The 19,861-nt window shown below is 55.5% G+C and overlaps 1 protein-coding gene across 5 annotated transcripts; it reads right to left on the bottom strand.

The window, feature by feature from the left end:
* Positions 1-7,865: 7,865 nt before the first annotated feature.
* On the bottom strand, positions 7,866-19,291 carry ACKR3 (atypical chemokine receptor 3). Of its 5 annotated transcripts, XM_045481841.1 has the most exons (3): positions 19,164-19,272; positions 18,827-18,908; positions 7,866-9,750 (listed from the first exon to the last, which is right to left on the bottom strand). In XM_045481841.1, exon 3 carries the CDS (start codon positions 9,722-9,724, stop codon positions 8,636-8,638), a length of 1,089 nt encoding a protein of 362 aa, XP_045337797.1. In that variant the 5' UTR covers positions 9,725-9,750; positions 18,827-18,908; positions 19,164-19,272; the 3' UTR covers positions 7,866-8,635. The 5 variants fall into 5 exon arrangements, with proteins under 5 accessions (XP_045337797.1, XP_045337798.1, XP_045337796.1 ...); XM_045481842.1 differs by lacking the exon at positions 18,827-18,908 and having other exon boundaries at positions 19,164-19,291; XM_045481840.1 differs by lacking the exons at positions 18,827-18,908; positions 19,164-19,272 and adding an exon at positions 18,005-18,121.
* Positions 19,292-19,861: the final 570 nt, after the last annotated feature.

The following is a 19,861-nucleotide window of genomic DNA, read 5'->3' as shown; positions in this document are numbered from 1 at the left end:
CCAGTCACTAAGGGAGAGAATTGAGCGCGTGGACCTTGGTAAAAGGTGCTGACAGCACTGAAAAGCCGTTCGAGGACAATGAGGCAACCCAGCGGTCACCATGAGGGAGGGGACATCGCCCCTAGGGCCCGCGGGACCCTGGTGGAGCAGGAGAAGCTCTGAGACCAGGCACCACCGGTGAAAACCAGGACCACTGCAGAGATGCTGACCGAAGCAGAGGAAGAGGAGAAGATGCCCACTGTCCTGGGTGCTCGTATGAAGGACGAGTTGGTTGGCCAGAGACAAGGTAAGGGGCCAACCGACAAAGAAAGGAATCCCTAGGAAGGGATGAAACCGAGATGATGGCCCTCGTGGGAGAGTGACTGATGGCTGTGTGGCTGCCGACGGGGTGGGGGGCGGCGGTGTGGGGGGCAAACGCAGAAGACACTCGTCTGACCTCCCCGGTGGAACACAGCAGGCACCTAGACTGCCCTGCCCCCCAGCACTCCGGATCGGTCAAGGTCCCATCAGGAGAGGAAACCTGAAGGGCGAAAAGTTTAATATCAAGGGTCATAAACCACAGCAAGCGCTAACCGGCGTAGCTCCCCAAACCCTCCCTACAAAGGCAGTAGAGAGAATTAAAACAAAACATCGATACATGCATGTGCGTGCGTACTGTCTTTCACTTTCTATCTTCCCAAGCCCGTAATGAAATCAGAAGAGAGAGACAGACCAATAAGAAACAAATCTATTGGAGCCACGAGAAATTTGAGCTACCAGGTGCCAGGGAGAGGGCAGGACGTGACTCAGGGGCGCTGTGTGCTAGTCAACTCATACCGGTTTGCAAGGGCCGGCTGTCACGTTCCAGAACTTCCCTGTCAGTTATCCAACACAGCGGTGATCAAACCTAAATTATAGGAACTTCAGTTAAATGCACTGTATGAAAAACAGAGGTAACGATGGCTCAGAACGCATCACTTCCTGAGTCTTCTGCTACATTTTGCCGCTCCCTGTGCTCTTGAGGTGACCAACGTGACTGTGTCTACCTGCTGGAGGTGCCACGTGAGGACGTGTGCCACGGAGCCTCTCTCCTCAACTCTGCATCCCGGGGCATCAACCCGGCGAGCTTGGAACCAGCCACGGTGGGAATACTGACCCTACCAGAGTCAACAGGTTCTAGAAATCGGGACGTCTTTTCTTTCCTCCAGGGAGCCAGCTGCTGACTGTTTACCAAGACGGCAGTGGATGAATCGGAAAACCCTGTGATCATCTTAGACCCTCAAACCCGACCCCTACTTCACAATCGGGAGACCACCCTTCCCTATCCAAAGAGGAAACTAGACGCATCCTGCGGAGAAGCTCCATCAGAGTCTGGGCCCTGGGGCCTCAGGCGTAGCAGCTGGTGGCGAAAGGTAAAGGCTGAATCTGGGGCAATTAAGCAAAAGTCACGTGACTGGGGGGCCCTATCCTCTTCTCTTTCTCCCCTTCCAGAATGCCACAAACCAGGGTCGCACCTCCCAGACAGATAGAAGGATCTGGGAAAAGATGTCACTGTGAACCGTGAGTAGATCGCCAAAGATCTGCAGCTGTTTGAGAAAAACTCCGATGTGAAAGATAGAATCCAAAACCTGCAAACAGGAGGAGAAAGGCTTGGCTGGAGCCCGGTCGACGCAAGCCTGGTGCGTGCAGGGCTGGGTGGGGAACGACGAGCCGGGCTGACCCTGTGCACACCTGTCTGCCCACCCCGTTCGTGCAGGAACATCCCTGCAGGTGGCTGACAAGTGTCCCCTAAATAACACGTCCACCCAGCACGTGTTATTTGAGAAGGGTCTTTGCAGATATCATTAAGGGTCCTAAATCCAATGACAGGGGCCCTCGTAAGCACAGGAGGAGACCCAGAGACGCAGAAGAAAGCCCTATGAAGCCAGAGGCCAAGACTGGAGTCATGCAGCCCCAAGCCAATGAAAGCCTGGAGTCCCCAGAAACCAGAAGGGCAGGAACTGATTGTCCTCAGATCCTTCAGGAGGAATGAGCCCTGTCAACAACTTGATTTCAGACTCCCGGCCTCCAGAAGTGTGGGACAGTCAATTTCTAGGGTCCTAATGTCCCCAGCGTGTGATGCTCTGTTACGGCAGCCCTAAGGGGGGACGTGTGCAGGGCTGCGGTATGCTGAACTGTATTCAGATCCCAGATCCATTGCTGGAGGGCAGGTGGGCGGAGCCCGCACACGCCCCTGCAGCCCCCAGGCCCCGGTTCCCTCTCTCCAGAAAGGGGGTGCACACACACCTGCAGGCCAGCCCCGCCTACCTGGGAGAGGGCCTGGGGGCCCACGGAGGTGCCTTTCCATTTCTGCAGCTGAATTTTGAGAACGCCCCTGAGGGGCCGGGCACACCGTAAGTGCTCAACAAGCATGGTGTTTCATTCATTACACCCTGTCCGTTACGGACCGAATAATTATTTGTGCCCCTCCACCAAAATTAATATACTGAAGCTCTGAGCCCCCTGCCCGGTGTAATCACACTGTGTTTGAAGGTGGGAAGTCTAAGGACGTGATTCAGGTGAAATGAGGTCCCGAGGGTGGAGCCCTGGTCTGACGGGATTAGTGTCCTTATAAGGAGAGATGCCAAGAGCTTGCTCCCCGCCCCCCTGCCTTGTGCACAAAGAGAAGGTCACGTGCGCACACAGAGCTGGAGCACCCCACAAACCCAGAGAAGCCGGAGGACGAAGCCTCTCCGGCCGCTCCCCCGACTTTCTTGTCCTAAAGCCTCATTTCCTGTCCTCAGGGTGGGGATGGCCATCAAGACCTTCCATTCCCCATTGAGAAAAACGCTCCTATCACACCGTGACGAATGCTGTCGGTATTCATGAACTCGTGGCCACCTCTCAGACGCCTTCACTTTTCCCGAACACATTGACTTTTAACAGTGACAGCATCCTGGAGACTCTCCGCCCCACACCGTGTGCCCTGGACCTGCCTCCTGGAGCCTGGCCGTCCTCAGGCTGGGAGAGGAGGATCCCTTCTTTGTAAGCCTTCCCCGATGCCTTCTCTAAGGGATCACTCCCTCCCATCGGCTCTGCATATTTCCAGAAAAGCCAACCGGGATCCTTCTCACCACGCAGCCTCGTAACCATTTCCCTATGTCTCCATTGTCCATCGATCTCCCCTTCCAGGCTGGGAGGCGATGAAAAGAAGAAACAAAGCCCTGGCCATCTCTGACATTTTTAAAGCCCAGCACAGTGCCCGGCACACAGTGGGCACTCAGCAAAGCTCGGCCGAACCGGCGACTGAATGAACCAGCGCACGGCTGGATGAATACATTAACGGAAACAAGCGTGGAATAAATTGCAGAGAAAGACACCCATCGGTGGCACAGCTGGGCAACTGACGACTTTTCATTTACCCTTCAGGCTCCACACGGAATTCAAATTCTCATTACGGTCCCGCATAAAACACAATCCGCACTTTCAACAACGACCCTGAGAAATGCAGCGGTGGGGAAAGCTTTAATGCACTCTTCCCATTGATTACAACTCTGCAAAAAAAAAAAAGGAGGGGGGGGATGAAAAGATTAGCTTCAAACACTTTCATGTGAACAGCTAAAAGGAAGCAAATCCGGCATGGTAGAGCAAAGCCCTGGGCTCTTTCAGACGTACCGCGGCCACCGACATGACGTGTTTGCGGCTCGCCCCACGACACGTTGCCCTGCCAACATACATTCTGAGTCACCCAAGCAGATGTAATGCCATTGCCACAATGACTCCCTCTTCGCTTTTTCTTCGAAAACTTGTTAAAGGGAAGATTCCGACCTACCTAGGAAATGCTTTTAATCAGTTTAGTTCCGGAAATAACTATGGAAATTCAGATTTTTCCATTCTGTTGCTTCTGAACATCATATTGTGACAAACGGCTGATGATCACCGCTCTTCCCCCAGAGTGTCGGGAGGAATGACGTGACTGGCAGCCGTTCTGAATCCCGCATGGAAAGGTCTGAGCGAATAAGCATATGAAAGGCCAGCAAAAACGAAGCTTTTGAGAAAAAAAAAAAAAGAAGAAGAAAAATGTCAAAATTGTCCATCACTCTTCACATACCGATCCGATAGCCATCCCCTCCTTTGGCAAGAGCTGTGCGTGGCCTTTTGTCTCGGTCCTTGGAAAGCAGGGTCCCGGGGACTCTGGACGGAGGTCACGTGTACCGTGACATACGGCCAGGCGCGGGTGAACAGAAGCCCACTCGTGGACGCCAAACGAGCTTGAGAAGCTGACAGTCACGGAGGTCTGATACACGGGTCTTCCCCAGCTTACGATGGGGCGAATCCCGATCAACTGGAAACATCGCTGCAAATACAAACTGCCTACAGTAAGTGAGCTCCTTTCCTTTCATGCCTGACCCAAACTACTATCGTTCCTTATCCAACGCTGCCAGTGTCCAAATTTGGGACTGCATAGACGTGCACCGTCCAGGATATTCCGGGACTAGGAGAAGAACTGCTCTGTAACACTGGCACGGTTTTCCAAGCATGTGACCCTCCCGCTCCCTGGAAACCATCCCCCTGGGAGGAACGAAACCGTAGAGGCACACATCCACCGGAGACATCCCTGGGGTTTAGGAGCAGAGTCCAAACCTCCGGGAGGGGACTTTGGGGACCTACCTGCTCTCATCAGCCAATGCGCTCGACCCCGTGCGGCACACATCCACAGCTCCTCGTGTGTCCCCGGGTCCTAAGATATGGGGCTTAGCATGGATGGGGAGTTGCCTGGACCCAGGGCGGAGAAGCCCAGCAAAGAAACAGACCACGTCCTCGAGCCGCGGCCTCCTGGGGAGACCTCCAGAAACAGCGAGCCTGGTGATTTTAAATGTCTTGTTACCCAGGAAGAGAGCTGAACACAAGTGTCCGTGGGGTCTCAGCCCAGGTTGCCTGGAGTCTACCGGGAAGGCTGAAGTCCATTATCCAGAGGACATTATCCCGCTGTTTGTATGCTGACCTTCGGAGCAGGGTCACAGGGTGGGAGAGGTCCAGAAAAGCCTTCCCCTCTCTCCAGTGGGAGCGGGGGGGAAGGGTCCATCCACATCCCATCCTCTGCTGGAGCCCCAGTAACCCTTCCCAGGGTCCACATGCCATCATGCACTAAACAACGCACAGCTTCACTACCATCTGGCATTTTCAAAGATCTTTCCATCAGAAGGGCTGCCAAAGGAATGAACCTCAAAAGGTAGAAATCTCAGCACCAGGCTGTCCAGACTCTGAATTTTAGGAGAGTCAGGGGCTTCTGCCCCAAACCTTCTCCACCCCCACCCCCGCTCCTCGCCCCACAGTCGACCCTGTACCCAAAACCTGGCACACAACTTCTCCCAACTCTTGGGTGGGACAGGGACAGAAGTTCTTTAATATTAACTGATTAGCCCCCCCACCCCCACGGAGCTCTGCACCTCTCGGCCTGTGCCTCCATCGCCCCACCCCAGAGCCACAGGCCAGCGTCACTGCTCCCGGGGAACAGTGTCACAGCCACAGATCAAAGGACAGGCTCTGGGGTCTGGATAACCAGGGATGAATCAGGGCAAGTCTTCAAGCCCCAGGCAGGGCGAAGAAAGGGGATTTCTAGGAGCGGAGACGGTCTGACCATGGAGCATCCCTGAGATGGAGTTTGCACGCCAGAAACCCCACTGAGCTCTGAGGGCGCCGTGTCCTGGGGTCTGTGGGGAGATGGGGAATCCCCACAAAGCAGCAAGGGCTGCGTGGTAAGTCGAGAGTCGGTTCAGAGTCTGCCCACCTTCCCTCCGGCCCTCCGTGTCAGAGCAGCAGCTGGTGACTCTCGTGGGGCTAAGGTGGCCAGAATACAGAAAAGGGTCGAGGCGGTGCACCAAACACCCGAGCACCCCATGACCCAGCGTGGCGCCAAACAGCAGAAAGAGACCCTGGAATAGGGTGACACGCAGGAGACCTGCGTAAGAACCTGGCAGGTGTCAGTGGACACTTCCGAAGATGCTGGCAGGAACTGAGAGCCAGGACCCCCCCCACCCCCCCACTCCCGCACCTCCGTCACTATGTACCCCCCCGGCAGAGCTCACCCAAGGTTTCAGAAGAATTAGGCAGTTGCGGGGAGCATCTCTGAATTGACGGAGATGGGGCCTCGAGACAGAAGAAATTAAGTTGAAATCGTTTTCATGTTACACGTACTGCAAGGCCGAGCTTGTGGCTACAGGTATGTCCCCGCCTTGAATGTGCTGCTCGGCGAGCGTGTTTCTATCTGCGCTTAGGCTGCTAGGAAGCTTAGCGCAAGTTGCAGTCTATTGTCAGGAACACATATTCTGGTCATGATTTACTGACTTGTCTGTCATTGTGCTCGTCCTTGTCCTTGCTCTTGGGATCTCCGCCCATAGTTGGCCGTGGTCCCACTATCTATATTATTGTTACCCAATCAGAACCCTCAAGACACATATGCACCTGAGAACACGTGTGTCTGTCACATAGATATTTAGAGTGACTTATAACCCTGGTTTCAAAATTCTCAGCCATAAAGCCCTTTGAGGAACTAGGAACCCTCCTGTGGCAGGCTGGGTCTATGGGACCCAGGGGGGCTGCTGGGGGCAGTCCACTGTGAGAGTCGAGCCGACATGCCCAGGGGCTCTCCTCTATGGTAGCCGTCCCCAAACTCACAGGTGAGACAGGGGCTCGTGGCCCGGGTCCCTCCTTGTGTTGGCAAACAGCTCTCTGTGCAAATCAGTCTTAGCACAGCTGGAGGGGGAAAGGGCAGCTTTGGGGAGCTGGGTCCCCCTCTCAGGTCCTGCCCAGACGCACCTGCCTGCTGAGGTCCCCACCGTTCTTGGGGCCCCACAGAGAGCTGGTGAGGGCACAGCAGAATTGGCCATTCTGAAAGTGCTCTCTCAAGCCACCCGTAAAGCGGGTTTATTTGGTAACACACAGGCCGACGATGCACTCATCCCGTGGTCCCAAGAGGGTCACAGATTGGTTTTGTCTTTTAAATGAAGAGTTTACCCTGTACACAGGAAGAGAAAGCAGGGCCTAAAACCACAGAAAGCGGGGAGTCTGGGTGGTTCAGTGGGTTAAGCGTCCGACTTCGGCTCAGGTCATAATCTCATCGTTGGTGGGTTCGAGCCCCGCGTCGGGCTCTGTGCTGACAGTTCAGAGCCTGGAGCCGGCTTCAGATTCTGTGTCTCCCACTCTGTGTCCCTCCCCAGCTCACACTCTGTCTCTCTCTCTCAAAAATAAATCAACATTAAAAAAATTTTTTTTTTTAATTGGATGCTCAAAGGGGCTCCTGGGTGGCTCAGTCGGTCAAGCATCAAACTTCAGCTCAGGTCATGATCTCACAGTCCGTGAGTTCATGCCCCACGTCAGGCTCTGTGCTGACAGCTCAGAGCCTAGAGCCTGCTTCCGATTCTGTGTCTCCCTCTCTCTGCCCCTCGTCTGCTCACGCTCTGCCTCTCTTCCTCTCAAAAATAAATAAACATTAAAAAATTAAAAAAAAAAAAACTTCGCAGGGAAGTGTCAATGGGCTATGTGACATGTGGCCCTGGGGGCACACACCAAGCCACACACAAAGTCCCGGGCCCTGGACAATTCTGGGCCGACGGCAGGCCAGAATCTTCCAGCATGCACGTGGCCTCGAAGGCTACACTGACCCAGCATCTCCTTTCCCGCAAATATACCACATGACATTAAAAAAAAAAAAAAAAGCATGAAATGTTTTTCCTTTTCTATCACCGCCTCCAAGCTGACCCCTTGGGTTTTGCTTTATGGTAGCGTTCTTGTTTTAAACACGTCAGGCCGACGTAACATGCGGCACAGATGTGTTGTTATTGCCACACACACACGCCACTTAAATGTCACACAGGCTTTTAAAACTGAGACTCAAATGCCTTTTCAGGAAAAAAAAAAAAACTTTATTAAAAAAAAAATAACTTACAAACGGAGAGAACTTTCTGGAATAAGACCGCTCACTTTGTGCACAGCGTCGCAGCCCGGGGCAGCTGTGCTTTGTTTCGCCTTTTTCACGTACTTTTACAACACTCGTAAGATCACAGACTGCATGACAGAGTCGTTTTGTCGTTCCATACCCCAAAGCACCACACAGACATAAAACTATCGTAAATAAAGCCTTTCCGCCAAGACTGGCGTATATTTATATACTTATATATTTATAGATATATCCTTTCAAACCAGCTAACAATTAATGTCATCCTTAGTCAACACGGAAGTCAAACTAGTCTTCAAACTACCACACTCTGAATACAAGTCAGCGTCGTGCCTCCCGTACGATATTTAAAATATATTTAAACTTTCAAATACGTTTATCAGGTACACCGATAGTGAGAAAATAAAGTCTTAAGATTTAAATACAAATCGCCATAGAAAACCTTCGGGGAGCACGGAAAGTCCTATTTTACACAAGTGCAGGCAAGCCCATCCCCGCGGCAGGCTTGGGCCAACAGGTCGGTCACACCTGCGTGAGGAGACACCGCCAGGACGCACGGCCGCGTGGCAGCCGCCACGGCGGCCCGTGGCACACGCACCCCTCTTCCCGCCACTCGGGCGCCCGGCCCCAAAGCCACCTGGCCGCGCGCTCGGGAAACGACGCCTCCCGGTGCCGCGTGGAAAACGGGCACCTTCCGTCCCCGGGACCCCGCAGGGCGCGTCACTTGGTGTTCTGCTCCAAGGCCGAGTACTCCGTCTCAGACACTCTGGAGGCGTCGATGAGTTTGGTGAGGCCCGTTTTGGCCGAGTACTTAAAGATGAAGGCCTTCATCAGCTCGTACCTGTAGTTACGGTTGATGAAACTGTAGAGCACGGGGTTGACGCAGCAGTGCACCAGGGACAGGCACTGTGTGACGTGCAGGGCCGTGAACAGGAAGTTCTCCAGCTGGCAGGTGAAGGGGAGGTAGTGGAGGATGGAGAAGATGTCCAGGAGCACCACCACGTGGTAGGGGAGCCAGCACACGAGGAAGACCACCACGTAGGAGAAGATGATCTTCCGGCTGGTCTGCTTCTCCTGGTCACCGGACGCCGAGATGGCTCGGGCCAGCAGGCAGTAGAAGACGGCGATGACGCAGAAGGGGACGGCGAAGCCCAGCACGACAGAGACCAGCTCCATGCTGATGAGCCACTCCTTGACGCTGTGCTCGGGGTAGAAGGAGCGGCAGTAGGTCTCGTTGTTGGACGCCGACGTGACGGTCTTCAGGTAGTAGGTGTCGGGCAGGGACACGCAGAAGGCCAGCAGCCACACCAGGACGCAGACGGTGCGGCGAACCGCCCTCTTCCTGCGGCTCGACGTGCCGGCGAAGTAGGTGAGGGACAGGTAGCGGTCCACGCTCATGCACGTCAGGAAGAAGATGCTGCCGAACAGGTTGATGGAGAAGATGAGGTGCGTGATCTTGCACGTGAGCTCCCCCATGGGCCACTGGTTGTGCTGCACGAGGCTGACCACCCAGACGGGGATGGTGACCACCACCCACAGGTCGGCGATGGCCAGGTTGAGGATGTAGCAGTGCGTGTCGTAGCCGGTGGTCTTGGCCTGGATGGTGACCCAGACCACCACGGAGTTGGCGATCATGCCGATCACGAAGATGAAGATGTGGACGAAGGCCAGCGTGTACAGCAGAAGGCTTTTGTTGGGCATGTGGGGGCACAGCACCGTGTCCACGACGATGCAGTCGCTGCCGTTGCACGGCCAGCTGACGTCGGAGAAGTTCCCCGGTTCCGAGTAGTCAAAGAGGTGCAGATCCATGGTGCTGAGGGCAGGAAGCAAACGGCCTGCACAAAAACCACACAAAGAGAGATGGAACGGAAAAGCGGCTTCGTTAGGGAACGCCGGAGCGCCAGCCCATGTGCTTTTCCGGCGCTCCGTAAGCTCGGCTGTCCCGCTCGGGCTCGGTGGCTTCTTCCCAAAGAAAGGACAAAAGCAAACCGAAGTGACGGAGCTCTGCACCACCGCAAAAAAAAACCTACCCGGAATCTTAAGCCCACGTGGTGCTAAAGACAGCAAGAGTGGCCGCTGTCTCTATCTTTTCAGGGCTGCGTTCTCAAGACGTCAGCAGCCCGGCCGTGCCCATGGGGTGAAATCAACAAGGCCCAGGGGCCAGCGAAGCGTCTGACAGCCCAGGCGACGCTGACGGCTCGCTCATTCTCCGCGGAGGACAGCGGAGCCGTTTTCCCCACGTCCCAAAGAATGGCAGTCGATCAGTTCCTGGCAATGCTGCATGACCAGGGTCCTGTGCTGGGGTCTTAATGAGAGCGCTGCAGATTCCCTCCCCAGCGTGCGTCAGAGGTGTGACTGACTCGGTGCTTCTGACCTTCCTGCAGCACGCGTGTGTGTCGGCCCGGGGCTCAGGCCGCCTTCGCCCCGAGGTCCTGACGACCATTCGGCACGCAACGTCCTGCAGCTCGGGTGCCTGGGTGCACCCCAAACCCGCACCCCCCCCCCGTCCCCGGCTGGGCCGCACGCTTTTCAACTAAGGGCAACCAACCGGCTGTGTTCCCTTCTTTTATTTATCCAACTGCTTCGGGAGCGGCTTGTGCCAAGACCCGGAACACAAAAGTCACCACCTGCCACGCTTCTGGAGGGGCAGACACCTGTCTCCACCGTCTTCCCTGCTGACCTGGGGATCGTCACCATTTGCACATCCATAGAGGAATCCCGCTCCCAGGTACCACGGTGCCTAGACGTGAGTTCTCCCGAAATGCACCCACCGTGAGAGCTGTCAGGGGCTGTCTTCTACGGGTGACCCCCCCCCCCCTGCAAACCTGAGGGTGCTGAGATCCTGCCAGGACCCAGCCCCGGGACGGCAGCCCCACGGTGTGACCGTGGGAACAAGGGCGACCCGTTGAGAGTTACCTCACAGAGGAAGGTGTTTGTGCTTCCTTCCCGCATGTCACAGGTAATGACCCACCCCGAGTCGAGCCTCTGTGCCAAGTTCATTTACAGTGGACTCCAGGTCACCTAGGTGGTCTCCCTGGAGGATGCACAGGTCAGTACTCAGGTGGCTATGCTCACGGTATGAGGACACACAGCTGGGAAAAGCACCCATCCCGAGACCAGACCTTCCTGGGCTGGAATCCTGACGCTCCCCTCATGGGCAGTTAACTTGAGACTAGTTAACCTGTCTTCCGCTGCATTGCCAGGGCACCAGAGCCATCGCGGAGTCACCCGGGCACCAAAGGGCCCCGTGCAGAGTCTAGCACATAGGGGACATGCTCTGCAAAAGTCCACCCCCGCCCCCTCCCAACCCTTTAGCAAAGGTCACAGCCTCCCTTAATTCTTGGTCCACGTTTGAAACTAACTCTTGCCGCCTAAGTAATTGCCCGTCCCTGCCTGGAAGGGAAGGCAAGGGTGCACAGAGATGGGCGGGGTGACGGGTTTACCTTCCGGATAAATGAACAGAGTCCCTGACAATGAGACATCCCACTGCCTCCCAGGACCGACTACTTCCTCAGCCTCGAACCCATAGCAGGTGGATCTCAGTTAGTGGGGATCACCAGCAGATTCCTGGGCACTTCTCCTCTGCGGGTTGAAAGTGCCCCTTGGTCCCTCTCCTGGTGACCTAACCAGGCCCCCGTGTCCCTGCTGCTAAGGGGAGAAGGCTGGGCCCCCCGTGAAGTGCCCGCAGCCAGGAAGCCTGGCGGTCCTCGGAGCACCCCACCAGGAGGGTCCCCGTGCCCTGCGACCACCAACTTGTGCAGGACCAGACCCACAGCAGAGGACAGCATCCCAGGAGACAGCACGACCAAGTTTCAGACAAAGAAACTCCTCACATGACCAGACTCTGGACCACCTTGTCTTAAGAGGCAGCTCGAGGACCCCCACAGGACACAGGGCAGCAGAAGAGACAGGGGTCCCTGACCCACTGGGTTGGCCTGAGGGTGGACAGCCAGCCCCAGACTGTGCCTTCAGGCCACTATTGCCACGTCCCCCTGGCCACTAACCTGCCCGGGACTGATCCTTCCCACCCCGACCCCTGAAGCCCCCGATTCCAGAACAGAACAAAGCAAGGATTTCAGCTTTGCTTCCTTTCTGGTTCCAAGGCGGTGACCCCTTCTCCCTCCATTTCCCTAAAATGAAACATCTGCAGTATGGCCTAGTTTATAAGGTGCTTTCGCCTCATGACCTCATCTGACCCCAGAGTCCCTGCAGAGCAGAGGACCCCTGCTGGAGGGCAGAGGAGGGTGGGAGCCGGGTGGGGCTCCCTCCTCCACCCTCACCGCTACAGCCCTGCAGGGCCTCAGCAGACACGCCCCGGAGCCCCAGATCTGGACTGTCGGCTGGGGCCAGAAAGGAAGGGATGCGCCCCAGCCTTTGTCACCGTGACTGGGTCCAAGCCCCCCCACCTCTCTGCTCACCACAAGGAGACAGTGGGCTCCCGTGCCGTCCAGTGGACAGGCGCTGGGCGCTATTCGGCGTGCACAGCCATACCACACAGGGCGGGAGCATATGAGAAGCCACCTGCCTCTCACGCCCTGCTCTTCTGGACCCTCTGGGGCTCCTGCCAACCGTCGCTGTTCCCAGAGCTTGAGCTGTGGCCAGAGAGGGTGCGGGCCCCATCCTGGGTTTTTCCGCCTCTGCCCTCTGAGCAATGAAAACCTGTTGTGGCGATCACGGGTCCTCCTAGGCCCTCGTGGGGTACACCACCCAATCCACGTGTCCTCTCCCTGTGTCTGGGGGGACACAGTAGGGCTCTTCCAGCAAGGGTTGATGGGCTGAAGGGCACAACAGAGGCTTCGAGGCCCCTGGCTAGAGCGAGAAAGCCAGCTGGCCCGTCCATCACCGGTCATCCACCACCACTCGGCCCAGGAGCTGAAGCTGGGGCCTGTGCCCTAACCACCTGCCTCCGGGGCACCCGCCTCCCAGGCACCCCCTCCCAGGGCAGGAGGCCCCAGCGGTCAAGAGAAGCAGGGAAGCACAGCGAGGAGATGAGACCAGCTAGGAATCAAGCCTTCCACGAATCTAAACGGGGCCTAAGGAATGTAAAAGGCCTCACCACAGCTTAGCCTCTTGTCATGCCGGTATCTTCCATGCATTTGGCTTTGGAAACAATCAAGGGCCGTTTCCAGAAGAGAGTATGATCTGACAAAGACAGTCTGCATTTTCTGTCAAATGCTGTCTGTCTGCCGCAAGGCCCGATGACAAAGCTCCCGGCAAAATCTGAGGGTGGAGAGGGCCGGGGAGTGGGGCGGGGGGGGGGGGGGGGGGGGGCTGATGAACTACAGGGGCCACTTTAACGCCCAGCGTGTCCCACACCAGCTCCTCAGCTGCCCTCCAGCAAAAGCTGGAGGTCACCTCGGCCGGTACACAGACAGACAGACTGCATTCCGCACGAACCCCGGAGGATTTGCGCTCCCCGTCTAAGTATCAGGCCTCTGAGCCAGTCTCCGGTCTGTCTGTGCTGGGAGGCAGCGGAGGTCTGATGACACCCAGACCTGCAGGAGACCCCTCATCCCACCGGGACCAGTCACCACCTTCTGCTTTGCACAAACCAATAAGTCCTTTCCCGCCAGCGTGGGGCCAGAGCTTGGGAAAAACTCCCAGGGTCAGTCAAACCTGCACACTGCCCGCCTCCCCGCGGACTCAGAGCCCCGAGGCCGGAGGGTGAGACCCACTTCGACACCTAGGTTCACACGTTGCTCCTCTCGAAAGATTCAGGAGTCCCCAACTGCACGAGCAAGCATGTTTACTGAAGCACTATCTGTTAGCGAAAAAATTGGAGACAGCGTGGACGTCCGTCAGCAGGGACTGGTTTGTCAAAGCGTCCACCTTCTGAAATATAACATAGCTCTAAGAAAAACGAAAGGGACCCCCCTTTAGGAACACGGAAAGTTACAAGGTAGCCCAAGTGAAGGCGACGTGCCTGTGCCTACGCGTCGCATAATCTCATTTGCGTCCCATAATCTCATTTACGTGAAACAGGAGCAAAAGGTGGGTGTGTCTTTTTATGCAAATACACGTGCACAAAGGCCACAGAAAAAAAGATCTGCGATAAGTATAAAACTTTGGGCAGAGGGGACGGAGGGGGGATTGTCGATTTGACTCTCTAAACTTCTGTACCACTTGAAATTTGACCTCGAGAATTATGTACATTCAGGAATGTTCCACAGACCAGTAAAGGCTCCCTTTCCATTGTCTCCTGGACCACGGAGACCCCACTGGCAACAAAAAGCCGGACTTTTCACTGTACGTCCCCTTGTCCCCAGCACTCACTGAGTCTTAACTGACCGCTCCTCTCCCCTGGGGTCACTTTCTATAGACCCTTGGGGGTCACCTGTCCCACACCTGTACTCAGGGACCATCACACTTCTGCCATTTCCCTATGGCTGCGGAGGACCCGGTGTCTGTCTGGGCCTCCCCACCGGCCTGGGGTCTGCAAAGGGCCTCATCCACCGCTCCTCTTCGCTAGTGGTGGAAAGGTTCCTCTTTGCCGATTGGAGGACTTTTCTGGGAGATGAGCCTCTCCTATCTCAGGCTTATTATTCATCAACCAAGTATCCCAGACAACGAGTGAACTACAGCCAAGTGGCCCGAGGCATTCGTCTGGATCCAAATGGTCCGCCTGAGCTCACCCGGTGAGCTGGGGGGTCAAGCCAGAATTAGAAGTCCCCAGGGTTAGTAGGCAAGGGGTGGCGGTCAGCCTGCAGTAAACATGTCCTCTCCTTGGCCGAAAGTCAGTCCCCTCCACGACGGAGACTGCCAAGTGTTCCGGCAACCGGCTGGCGTTCGCCAAAACTGCCTCCTGTGTGTTTGCAAATTCCCATCCCAGACCAGGAAGACTCTTCCCGACCCACCCCTTGGCTGCTCCTGTCCCGATGAACGCATCCCGCTTCTCCCTCCTCGTCCGCCACCCAGGCCACAGGTCTCCATTCTGTGTCACTGCGTTCACTTCTCTCCACATTCCTCCTGCCCAAGTCCCACACCCCGACGACGTCTTCACCTTTTTCCACCACGGCCAGCACAATGCAGGGGCTCAACGCACTCACGGTCAGTGAGTCAGCGGGGTTCATCAGGCTCCGCCACGCCCAGTGATGCGACGCCATCCCTGGGAATGGGAGTCCAGAAGATTCTGAGCCCCTCATCGAACTGAGACAAACAGCAACGCTGCCCAGGCCCCCAAATCTTTGTGGAGCCTCCTCCGCGAGGGGCACTGCTCTGGGGCATAACAGACCAGAATCACCACACCCCGCCCCCCCCCCCCAAGAACTTGCCAGTAACTGAGATGGGCAGCAAGGTGTGGGATTTCCCCTCAAGTGGCTTATGGGGGCCTTCAAGGAGAAGGGAAGGCGTGTACCAATGAGGCACCACGAAGAGCATCACTGAATCTGGCTGAGGCCACCCTCCCCACACACGAAAGCTGGCGCAAGACTCCGTCCGGGGCAGGGGTGCAGGGAGCGAGGGGGTCAGGCTGGGCCAGTCCACCAGGAGCCACAGGGGTTTTGAGCAAGGGAGCGGCTTGGGGCAGAAAAGCCTCTGAGGGCAGGGGTGCCACAAAGCCGGGAGAAGGCGCACAGCCGGGTGCTCTGGTGGCCGGGGGCAAACAGGCAGGAAGAAGGCGCTCCCCGAAGTCCCCAGCGGTGCAGGTACGATTTCACAGGCCAGGCCAGGGCTGGGAGGCAGCAGCTCAGACCCTAAGGGGGACCCTCCGGCCCTCGGGGCTCTTTGGGAGACCTCTGCCTACGGGTGACCTTTTTTATTGGCTTTCTGCAATTTGGGATCTGTGTCCCCCCAGGACGGAATTTCACAGAGCAAGTCCGCGACGTCCAGATCCTATCACCCTGTTCAGCCTCTCTCTCTGCTGAACCTCCGCAAACCGAGGCCAGGCCAAGGGACCAGTGGATCTCGGTTTGTGGCTCCACATCAGCTCTCTTCCCTTTCGCAACTTTTCCAGAGACTTCATCCAGTGGGAGCTGTGCTCTGGCCTCCTTGCCAAAGTCCCCCCCACCCCACCTTCCCGCACAGCCGGCACGCGGTTCGCTAAGGAGAATCCGCACTACCTCTAAAAACGTGAGGCAACGGCCCAGCGCTGAGGTTTGGGTTCTGTTTGCCCCTTGGTTTTGGTGTTTTTACCGATGCTGCATTACATCCAACGGGGCAGTCCGGGAAAGCTCCGGCCCTGGCAGGCTCCCTGCGGCCATCTGCGAGGGCTGACAACAGATTGGGGACTGGTGGGTCCCCCAGTGCCAGGCAAACAAAAATAATGCCGTCTTGACTGCCCATTCAGTCTCAGACGGATACTTACTTTATACAAGTAAGGGGCTGCTCTGCGTCAGCAGGAAACTCAAAGGTCATAAAGAGAGAGTCAAGGAGAAAGAAAGCTTCCTACCCTGATTCAGATCTAGGCCACCTACCCCTGGGGGGGGGGGGGGGGCCTCACCATGCTTCCTGTTAACACACAGGGTGGGTATCTTCATCCACCTTTAAGCATTTGGGGGAGAAAATGAACCCCCACATCCAGAAAGCCCATCTGGTCTATTGTGCTCAGCTGCCCACAGGGAAACAGGGCTGTGCCCAGAAGGGCAGATCCAGAGAGCCCCACGTCACAAAGGCTGCCGTCTGGGTTGGCCGGGTGTAACCAGAGCCTTAGTTCCCACCCAGCTCAGGACCTGGACGAGGCAGTGGGAGGTCAGCCAGGCTCTCGGCCAGACACAATAGGGTTCCCGGGAGAAGGCGACCCAGTCTTAAGGCTCTGCTAATAAAACTCGGGGAAGATCCCCACAAAGGTATCTGTTACAGCAAGAAAATTGGAAGACGCTGCCGACACGGTCCCCCACGCTGCCCGCTGCCCTTTGATCTGTCCCTGGCCAACAGCTGTCCAAAGTCACCACTGAAATATTCAAGTCCCTCCACCCCTCAAGAAACCCATCAAGTGTTCGAAATCAGACAATCCCCTCTTTTGTTCCTTTCCTATTCTTCTCTCTCTATCTCCGCTTGCTTGTTTTTACTTTAATAGAAAATGTGTGTCCCAGGGCTCTGATTTTCCAGACGTGAGTCGCACTGGACATGACCCAGCCTCTGGGTTTCTTTCTACGCTCTACCCACGTGCAGGAAACTCAATGAGAAGGCGTTCTGACACCATTCTGGTTCCTAAAAGGAAAACGAAGTTCAAACGCTGTCCTTTCCAGTTCCAAATTCCATTTGTGCCCTGCAAAACCACTGAGAGAAAGCTAAAGTCCTCAAGTCCTGAAGGTTTTTTTTCCTCAGCTCGGTTTTACTCTCAGGGTTTCTAGAGTGTCCGTCCACCAGCCTCAGGTCCGAGTAACCTCAGCCAGCTCCCACATGCCTCCCCGAAAACAGAAACCCCTCTGCCCCGATGATCACACAAAAAGCCACTGTTCCTGATGAAGTAGGTTTTTTTGTTTGGGTTTTTTTTTTTTTTTTTTTTTTTTCCCAATCCAGAAAGCCTATACTTTGCCTGTTCTGGGTCTGATTAGAAACCATAATACCTTCTCAACTCTCCCAGGACTCACTGTTAATAAGGGAAAAACTCACCTCCAAAGTCCTGACTCAGTTAAGCACCGGCATGCTGCCTTGGCTACACTTTCTGGAACTTTTTTAAAACTATGACTGCAATGCATGCCCCTCTAAAAAACCGGACAGGCAGCAAAACACAGGCGTTTCTCAATTTTCTTTTGCCCTTCCACCCCACCCCCACCCCCCAGCCCCAGGAGGCTGTGTGGCATCCAGCTCCCGCACATTCAAGTGTGCATGGCCAGAGACCCGGAGAAAAAGAGCAAATTGTTTCCAAGCTAGAGCGCCTATGTGCAACTTCGCTTTAGAGAAAGGCTTTGCATCTGGGGAAGCTCCCTCCTGACGAAAGGACAGGCAGTTTATCCATTTAAAAATCTATAGAAAGTTAAGCACAGACCCCAGCAGCCTGCCCTCTCTTTTCTAGGCAAGCCTATTTGATCTCCACATTTTCCTGGAATAAATAAAAGGACACAAAGGCAGCATCTGCGTTCAAAAAGAAAAGAAAAAGTTACCACATTGAGACTTTGCAGAATGAAGTTTCAGGGGATGTCAGCTCACCGAATCCCTTCAAAGAGCCATAAACCATGTCAGGGGGGCCCTCTGCCACTCCTGGAAAACCTAGTGATCCTGTTGTGAGCAAGTGAATTGGGGGGGGGGGGGGTGGGGAAAGAAGAAAAGAAAAAGGAAAGGAAAAGAGAAAAGAAAAGGAAAGGAAGGAAAAGAAAGGAAAGGAAGAAGAGAAGAGGAAAGAAAAAAGAGGAGGAGAGAAGAAAAAGAAAAGGAGGGGGAGGGAGACAGCCAGTCTGACTTTTACAACTTCTCATTCTCTCTGGAAGTTACAAGTCTTGGCTAACCACCCACCCCTTGACCTCACTCCAAAGTTCTGCCTGCCAGTCACCCCTTGAATCTTTATGCAAGCTAACAATATAGAACAGCACTCATGTTTTACCTGAAGGGTACATTTAAACGACAAAATCCTAGACTTTTGTGTGTGTCTTTATTGTTCTCTAGTTGAAGTTGGACTTACCTTCCGAGAGCACGATACCTACTCAGATTAGATCAGCAAGGGTGCAATCAAGACACCAGAAGCCCGGGCTGCATTTAACATTCACCCTCCCAGCTTCCCCGCTGACAGGATCTGGTAATCCCCCAAAGCACCGAACTCGAGCACCTTCTGGAATCCCACAGTTCAGTGCTTCACTTGAGGATGCCTCTTAATAAAGTGTACGTCTTTCTGGAACTACGGATTTCCTGCCAATTCTATTTCCCGACCGGTATCCCGGCACGAGAGAGGTTAAGCGATGGTGCCAGGCTGTTCCCTATGCCAACTCGGAGCCAGCCGAGCGGACGGTCTGCATTCTTGCTAAGCTCTCCACTTACCCGAGCTTCAACACCCACAGCAGCAAATCAACACCAGATTCCTAAAGCCAACACACCCACGGAGCGCGCCGTCCACCAGTGCCTGAGGGAAAACGGCCCTTTTTACTTTCTGCAGCCCAAAGGTGAAGCCCCACGTTAGCACCGCGCGTTGCAAAAAAAGCAGCCCGCGCAGCATGCAGCCAGTGCTTTCGGAGACCAGACCTGCACGCCCCGGGCAACCGTCACAGCGATGCAAAGAGAGTCCTCGGTAAAAAGACGGCTCGGCTGAAGAGCAGAAACCCTGCCCGCCTTGCTTCCCTTCCTCTCCCGGCAGGGCTGCCGAGAGCAGCTGCCTTACCTCCCCGCTGGGCTCCGGCTCACGGCTCCCTGCGCTCACCGCCTCCGGCCGAGCAGTTTGCAGGACTGAGCTCGCCGGCTGCGGACCTGCGTTATATACACTGCAGGAAGGCGCCTCTAGGTGGCAGCTTTGTAACCCGCATCTCCCTCCCTCCCGGCGCGCGCGCGCCGCCCCCTCCTGACACACACACGTGCAGGGACACACACACGCACGCCGACACGCACACACACGCGCATGCACGCAGGCACGCGCGCACACCCTTCTCGTAACCCGCCCCGCCCATCTCGGGCGCAGCTCTCCCACCCCCTCCCCCTCCGGCGCACTCCTGGGAAACCCCAGCCGTCCTTGACTTGCAAAGTCTAAGGAGGCCACAAGGTCCGGACCCCACGGGGAAACATATGTCAGCAGAAGGAAAACTGCAAAGACACCCCAGCGCTTTGCAAAATCGTCAAATATTTATCCGGTCTCAGGTATATCTTTAATAATCCCATTACCACCAAGAGTTCCTCTGAATGCCTCTTGGCTCTAGGGAAGACTTTGTTCCCAAGACAAATTGCTCTGACCTTCTGAACTTCGGTGTTGATTTATTTGGCCTGGGTTTTCTTTGTTAATTCCTCCAAAACAGAAGTAACAGTTTGGGTATGAGCAATTAATCAGCACCATTTTCTGTGCCCCGGGAGTGGGGGAAAGGGCTTTTG

This window comes from Leopardus geoffroyi, chromosome C1 (assembly GCF_018350155.1).
Source record: "Leopardus geoffroyi isolate Oge1 chromosome C1, O.geoffroyi_Oge1_pat1.0, whole genome shotgun sequence".
Classification (NCBI taxonomy): domain Eukaryota; kingdom Metazoa; phylum Chordata; class Mammalia; order Carnivora; family Felidae; genus Leopardus; species Leopardus geoffroyi.
The sequence above is the reverse complement of the archived record's forward strand: the minus strand, read 5'-3'. Positions and strand labels throughout refer to the sequence as shown.